Source organism: Loa loa, assembly GCF_000183805.2.
Source record: "Loa loa unplaced genomic scaffold supercont3.215, whole genome shotgun sequence".
Classification (NCBI taxonomy): domain Eukaryota; kingdom Metazoa; phylum Nematoda; class Chromadorea; order Rhabditida; family Onchocercidae; genus Loa; species Loa loa.
This window is the reverse complement of record NW_018108395.1, coordinates 29,592-38,178: the sequence shown is the minus strand read 5'-3', so window position 1 is coordinate 38,178 and position 8,587 is coordinate 29,592. Positions and strand designations below refer to the sequence as shown.

At 23.6% G+C, this 8,587-nt stretch overlaps 1 protein-coding gene across 1 annotated transcript in view; it reads right to left on the bottom strand.

Moving 5' to 3' along the window:
- The window catches only part of LOAG_18171 (hypothetical protein), a gene marked incomplete at both ends in the record, with an annotated part of 1,296 nt that extends 746 nt beyond the window's left edge, over positions 1-550 (bottom strand). The window contains 2 exons of the mRNA XM_020450837.1: positions 311-408; positions 532-550. Of these exons, the coding sequence (XP_020305435.1) occupies positions 311-408; positions 532-550 (117 nt within the window). The remainder of the gene's footprint in view (positions 1-310; positions 409-531) is intronic.
- Positions 551-8,587: the final 8,037 nt, after the last annotated feature.

The following is an 8,587-nucleotide window of genomic DNA, read 5'->3' as shown; positions in this document are numbered from 1 at the left end:
ATATGTACTCACTACTTATCTTTAGAGCTAATAACTACAATTTTTAGAACTTCACGTATTTTTTTCTATGCGTAAGTATGGGGGTGGATACGTGGATACGTCTCAGATACGTCATACTAACAAACTTTTAATATTTATAATTGTATAGTATACGTGTGTATGTCTATCTGTATACATTTGTGTAGGTGGTTGTTTGGGTAGTTAGATAGAGATGTGTCTTCTTCCTTCTCAATTTGTGCCTCTTATATTTTGAAGTTGATCGAGATCCTTTAACTTACAATAGTAATATAGCTCAATCCAATCACTATACCTCTTCTACATCCTCCTCCTCCTCCTCCTCCTCTTCCTTCTCTTCCTCCTCCCCCTCTTCCTCCTCTTCTTTCCGTTCCTTTATCCTACTCTTACTTTCTGATTTTGTAAACAAATATCATTTCCATTTCTTCATTTCAAGATCGTAGAGAAAATGAAATGCTTCTTGTTCGTTAGGAGAGTGATGCTAGTTAACTAATCACTCTTCTCAACTCTTCTAACCATCATCATCATCATCCATCCCTCTTGCTTACTTTCAAAATATCGCTATACCCGATTTGCTGTAATAACTACACAAATCATTCCATCCTACCACTTTCACTATTTATTCATTTCATTTTAAACTATCATTTCTTATCACAAATCACTTACTATCACATTGATATGTTTATCAATAATAATACTATCCACACAATTACAATTATTAATATATCATTTCCTATCTTTGCAAGTATGAATATATTATTTCTTATCTTTACAACTATAGGTATATCATTTCCTGTCTAACGAATATAGATATATCATTTAGCATCATACTGATATATTTATCAATAATAATCTTGTCTATACAAATAGAAAGATATATCTTATCATGATTCAACTTCATTTAGTCTCATATTGGTATTTCTAGATAATTCTATCTATCCTAGTATAAATATATCACAAATCTTATCATTATTCAACTTATCAAATGATAAATGATACTTTATGATTCCTATGAATATTTTGCATTTTTTAGCCCTTAATTAGCCAATATATCTTTGCTAATTTTCAAATTTACGCTTACTTTATTATTGGTTCTTTTTTTTTCAAAATGTTTGTTGACAACATAATATTTGAGTTGAAATTGTTTATATTTAAGTTAGCTTAAAATTTTTGTCTTAATTTTTCATTTAAAATCAGTTATTGCCTCGTTTGTTTATTTCCCATTTTTCGATTTCTTCCTCCCATACTTATATGAATTATTAATTTGAAATTATATTTTGTAAATGATAAATTTACAATGAATGGTTTCAAATAAAAGTTTTCTAAATTAAAAGTTAAATCTTCTAAACAAATTTTTTTTTAAGTTGCTCATTTTTATCAGATGAATTAAAAATTAGGAAATTAATTAAAGCAATTAATTGCCTGACATCCACAATTAAATTTTGCAAAAAAAAAATTCCAAAGTTTAATTTTTTTTGTTTATCCTGCAACCAGTCTCTTTAATAAATTTAAATTTTGATTATTTTTAACTTACAATTTTAATTACTAATATGTTAAGACTTGGTTCAATAATTTTTCCAATTTTATTCATTGTCCTTCACTATGTTCATGAATTTATCAAACCTATCAAAAAATGAATTAAATCTAAAATTTCAATTTGAGTCTAATATGTGTTATAATCGTATACATTTGATAATTTAAGTGCTGTTGGATAATCTAGTCATCAACTTTTTAATGTTAAGCTTCACATTTTTAAAATTAAAAATGAAAAAAAAATTTTTTCCCGTTAAAAACAGATGAGGTTTAATGTAAAAAAGTATCGAATTTCAAATTTGTTCAAGTTTTGATTTTATTCATATTTTGTTAAAACATCAATTGTATCATATCTTTAGCTTTTTTGAAATTTTTATTCGATCTTTAGCAAGCAAATGTGAAAGTTTTTTTCTTTTCTATAACTTTCTGTTAAATTATTGCTTCATAATATATGAATTAGAAAATAAATTAATGAAATAAATGATATTTGCTGTAATAAAAGAAAGAATGCAGAAAATTTTTAGTGCTTAATTACTATTAATGATGATAGTAATGTTGACAATTAGTAATTAATGTCATTTATTTCTGCAAGATAATAATAATGATAATAACAATTATGAATTAAGAATTGCACAATTTTAACTATTAAAAAAATGCCTCAATAATTGGGATACAATTAATTTCATTATCACAGTAATAATTATCCATCGTTTTTTTCACCATCCTTAATTGTTGTAATATTATGTAAATAATAACAATAACAAACAATAATTTTGTTTACAGTTTTCTAAAAATGTTTACAAAAAATGTTTTTTGCTTTTTGTTTACAATTTTTATTGCAATGAATATGTAAATTAACAACTTTTTTTTTTGTAAAATCTAATTTGTTAATTGATTGAAAAATAAGAAAAGATAAAAGGTTAAAATCTAAATATAATGATAGGAAAAATGATCAAAATTGATTGATAAATCAATAATGGATTTATTTGAATAAAACGATGGAAAAGTTGTCAAACTGCTTCCAATCTAACCAATAAAGATGAGACAACAAAAGTAAATCAAACAAACAAATTCAAGTATTTTGGCTATTAATGTTGTTGATGTTCTATTGGGCATTGTTGTCATTGCTGTTGACATTATTGGTGTAGTTGGTATTATTGCTTGTTTGATAATCTTCAATTTAAGATCAACTTCAATGAAAACCTGCTTATATTCTGCCATAATTTATTCTCGTCTATCTTCTTCTTCTTCTTCTTCTTCCTTCATTACTACAATCATTCCTTCGTCATCATTAACATTATCAACAACAACAACAACATCTCTTTTTTCATTCTCTTCATCAATTTACTCAATTTGTTCTCATTTTAAATTTAATTAACTAATTTATTGATGATAAATTATTTGTCTTTTTTTTCATTTTGGTTTTATATTTTTTGCCATTTCAAATATCTGTAAATTATTAGATAATGAGAAGTTAAATTTGGTACTAATTAAACAATCAGATAAAATGAGAAAAATTGATATATAAGTAATTGAGTAATCAGCTAATAATAATGTCAATATTTATTTATTCTTTACTATTTTATTTTGTTTCATTATTGTTTATTCATTTTTTAGATAAGTAATTACCACATGATAAGGAGCTAATCATTTAATAATAGGTTTTTTATCAATTATTAAAACTGATTACAAACTTTTTTTTCTTTTTTTGATAGAAACAATTAAAATAATGCAGTGATTTCATGATTATCACTGTTATTTCAGTTATTTTTCATAAATTTAAAATTTGAAAATGCAAAATTTCGTACAAAACCAGTTATATTGCATCGAAAAATGCAAAACTTTTGCGCAACCAGTTATAACAATAGTGATAACATTATAGATGGCATTTATATTACTGCAATATTATAATAAAATATTTAATATATGAATGACTCATTCATTCTTTTTTCATTTCTTTTATCATATTATTATGAGTAATTAAAAAAAAATGCAATTAACTAGTTCCTAATGAAAAATATAAGATAATAATAATGTTGATAATGATAATGATGGCAAAAATGATCATAATTTAGAATGGAATTTATTAATTGAATTAGAAAAGATTTAATTGTATAGGTAGGAAATGTTTTTGTATCAAAATAATTTTGTGATAAATTTTAAAGTTTAAAAATTTTAAATTTTATAAAATGTTAATATTTCGTTTACATATCTTGTTATTTATTATTCAATAAATTTAGTTAGCCATTATCATCTATGTATTTACATTTACTTATTTCAAATTGGAATTCATTTATTTAATTTGGAAGGATTAGTTTGTAAAAATAATAATCCTATCGTATGATGATATTTTTGAAATTTGTTATTTGTCGTATTATCATATCATTTGTTGTATTATTCAATAAATTTAATCAATCATTCCCATTTATTTACAAATATATTTACTTATCTTCTCTTATTAATTCCAATATCATTAAAAGATAGAGCCTCAAGTGAACAAATATTTGTATATTTGTTATGTACATGTTGATTGAATTTAGGGCAAAACTTATCATTAGGCCAAGGCCAAGAAGAGTTTGAAAGAGCCAAAATGAAAATAGGATTATTTTCATGTGAAGAAAAGTAATTCGAATGCAATTACTTCACTTCCGCAACATTTTATTAGCAAATAAGAATAAAAAATAAAAAGTAAAGAGTGCAAATGAATACTTTCGAAATTAATCACTTCCAAAGTTTGATTTTTTTCATTTAAACAAATATTTGTTTGTAAACATTTTTAAAATTCTTAAATAATTTTAATTTCACTAACCAACAACGCTACTATTTATATTATTTTGATTTTAGCTGAAATTTGATTTAAAAAAAAAAATAAATAAAATTCGAAGAGAATAAGTGGGAAAGTGAATGAGTATGAAGGGAAAGAAAAGTGGAAAACGGCATAATTTTTGAAATTTTTTCTTCAGTTGTAAATTTCACATTCTATAAATGTCCAAAGTTTTATTTTAAAAAACAAAAAGAAAAAAGAAAGTGAAAAATAAATAAATAAATAAAATCCCTTCTGAATTCATTTCATTTCCTTTTATAATTTCATACATATTTCTATCCTTTTAAATGCTAAACTGTCATGTTATTTTCTCATGGGAAGAAATAAAGTTTGAAAAAATTATGAATTTTAAATTGGTCGAAGTTTTTTTTTCTTCCCAAATTATTACTGAAAAATAATATCCATTAATAATAAAATGCAATTTGGTAATAAAATTTATAAAATATTTTTTGATTATTTATTAATTTTTTCTTTCACAAATAAATGCATTAAAATAAAAACAATAATTTATGCAAAAAAATGACCAATTTTGTGGAAAAAAATTTGAGTTAATAACTTTATCGTTTCAATTTCTTAATGAGTATTTAATTGGTTTATAAATTATTTTTAATTATTCAATTAACCATTGACATATTGTGTTTTAGTAAATTTACACTTGTATTTTCCGACGAATAGTTAGTCAGTTCATTAATGATTTTTAATTAATCAGTTAATTATCGATACATTTTGCTTTAATAAATTTATCACTTTTGTTTTCTAATGAGCAATTAATTAATTCATGGAGAATTCCTAATTAAACAATCAATCATTGATATTTTTTCTTTTTTTTTTGCAACAAATATATGATATCAATTATTGGGAATTTTTATTTAACCATTTATTAATTTATTTTTATTCCATATGCAAATTTTAATCAAATTTACTCTTATATAAATTGAATGAAATTATCATAGCATATCATTATCAACATTATCAATATCATTGTTAGCTTTGATTTATTTAAAACTGTTAGATTTTAAAAATGTTAAGAAAAAAGAAGAAGAAATAGAAGGTTGCATGTTAACGGTTGTTTTCATTTCTCTTCTTGTTTAATGTCAACTGATTGAGTAAACATACATCTGATAGGTATTCTTTTTCGATGATGTATTTTCATAAACTTTTTCTTGCATTATTTCTTTTCATCATTCTGACCTTTCTTGACCTTTCCTATCCTTTTTACTTGTCCTTCTCATTTGTCCTCTTTTTTTTTGCATTTCTATAAATTGTTGATAAATTATTTTCTAGCTTCATCAATTCCAGTTTTTAGATAACAACGGTATGCTTTTTAATATATCGATATATGTCATCAAGTATGTATGTATGTGTGTATGTGTGTTCATATGTATATGTTTGTATATGTGTGTGTGTGTGTGTATGTGTATGTATGTGTGTGTGGAACGTTTACTACGAAATAAATCCGTCAAATTTTACATATTTAATTTTTTGCGCATAATTTTGCACCATTTTTGATTCAAAAATGTTATTTAATTGATGAGTTATTTAATTTAATTTTAATTGATATCATTTAAAATTAAATATCGTTTCCATCTTTTCTCTTTTTTCAAAACTTCTCCAAACAAATTCATTATTCAAAAAAGAAAAATGTTTTCAATTCAAAATTTTCAAAACAATAAAAAATGCATTGATTTGTTCTTTTCAAAAATTTCCAATATTTCGAATATTAATGAAATTTTTGTTTTGCCATAACTTAAGTCATTTTATAATTTAAAGAAAAATTAACCATTCATTTTAGTTAAAACTGCAAAATATTTTGAATTTCGAGAAATTTTCCACATGTAAATTGATATTAATTTAAAAGAGTACTATGAAGTACCAATGGGAAAAAAAATTTAATTTTGAAATTTCTTCAAGTTCAATTCAGCAATAATATAATATAAAATTGGCTTGAATTTTTTTTTCTTTTTTAGCAAAAATCTTTGAAAAAGAAAAGCTTTTCAAAAGAAAAAGAAAAAGCAAAAAGTAACAATGGAAATGAAGAGAGTTGAAATAGAAAGGAAATGGATAGAGTGAAATAAATCAAATACATTAATCCAATAGACGCAATTGTGATTTTGCAGCATTAAATGTAAACTTAATTTGCCATCTTATGCTCTATTTTACTTTCCTCTTCCTACTCTCTTTTTTCGCTCTCAACCTTTCTTGTCTCATTCCTGTCACCTTTTTATTTATTTCCTACTGTTTCCTCAACCTTTCCCCCCTACCCCCTCCCTCTTCCTCCCCCACGTTCATATCATCTTTCTAGCTAATTCTTACTATTTTCACAGCCACTCCTTAACCTTTCTTGTCTTCATCTATCCTCTGCATGTTTAATTGGCTAATTATCAAGTTATTCATTTTTTTTAGTTAAGAATTCCATGAATAAAGTATATAACTATTTCGTTTCTTTTCTCCATTATTTCTTTCTTTTTCTTACTTACATTTCATTGTTATTGTCGAAAAATAGTAAACCTAATTAAGTATCTTTTACACGTTAAAAAAAAAAATTATAGAAAATAAGAAAACAAAAGAAGAATCATTCATGAAAATACTAATATTCGGTCTCAATCTTTGATCAAATTCGTGCATCAATTTTGAATAAATTGATAAAGACATGCATGTGTATATGTTCGTGGATCCATTCAGTGCATTAAAGTGTTCCTGAATATATTTGTGTGTGCATATGTGTGTCTGTGTATGTATATGTGTGTGTATGTGTGTGTATATGTGTGAATATATATGTGTGTGCATGTGTGTGTGTGTGTGTGTATGTATGTAACAATTGTCACCAAATATTGATCGTAAAAGTAAGCTGTAAATATGATATGAAATCGTTAATTATATGATTAATACTAACCAAAAATAGTGATATAATTTATTTGTAATAAATTAATTATCATATTTATTCGTATTTTTTCATCATAAATACTAAACATATCTGTCATTTATTGTCATCTATATGATTTAAAGTTTTATAAATGAAAATTGTGTCAACTTGGTAATGTGTATGTTTGTATGAAAGCGAATGTTAAACAATTTTTACTTAAAGTATAAAATTTTTATAAATGAGAAAAATAATGCAAGCAATTCATTCATTGAATATTTCAAGTGACATCAGAAAATTTTCAAAGAAGGATTGATTGGATCATTTTATCTTCATCCAGCTAGGCTCTTTTCTTCTTTTTTTTGTCAATCTAGCAGTTGCTTGGGCAATTTTTTGTTTTTGAAACTTACATTCATTTCTTCCTCTTCTTTTTCAAATTATTTTCATACAAATATATTTTTCATTCTTTAATTTATAATATCTAAAATGGATTCCAAATTTTAATTTGTATTTTTAAAAATATTTAATTTATTATTAAATTTTTGTCTTTTCTTTTATAGATTAAGAAAGAAATAAAAAGTGATAATTTTAAAAAATATTAGAAAACAAAAAAAGAAAAATGAAAAACTGGTTTCATTCTCATGACTAATTTTCGTTTATTGACTAACAATCATTGCTTCTGTTTATTGATTAATTTAAATGGAAGAAAAAAAACGATTTTTTTTTTTCAAATTATAGAAAAACACTATAACTTAATTATTCAATTAAACTTTTTATTTTCTTTTTATTTGCCATTTTTTCATATTTTTTAATAATTTAAATGGTAATGAAAATATTTGATAAAAACTTCGCTTTGTTTACATATCTAAAAGTGTAGAAAAGTCTTAAAAGTAAAAAATTAATTAATTAAGAAACAAATATTAATTAAATTATGCAGCATCTATTAATCGACAAATAATTTAATTACTTTTCTGCCCTTTTTGTTTTCTTTTATTGCAATTTTTATTTCAAATTTTATAATTCTTGCATTGTTTAATACTATTTGTCATTATAAATGACGTTTTTTTTTTTTCAACTTTCTTCCCTTCTTAACTTATGCTCAGTTTTTTTTTCATTGTTTCTTCTTCTTTTCTTTTTTAATTAATGTCGTACCAGAAAAGTATTAATGAAATTAATTAAATGAATGAAAGATGATTTTTCAGGAGTGATTTCGTCTTCTTCTTCGTGTGCTATTCTTTTTTGTGTCGTTTGTGTGTCGCTTGCGGTGCCGTGTTGTTTTTCATTTCTTTAGCTAAAAGGTAAGTTAGCATTAATTAATTTGTCCCTTTTCTTACCTGATTAATGGATTAATTTTA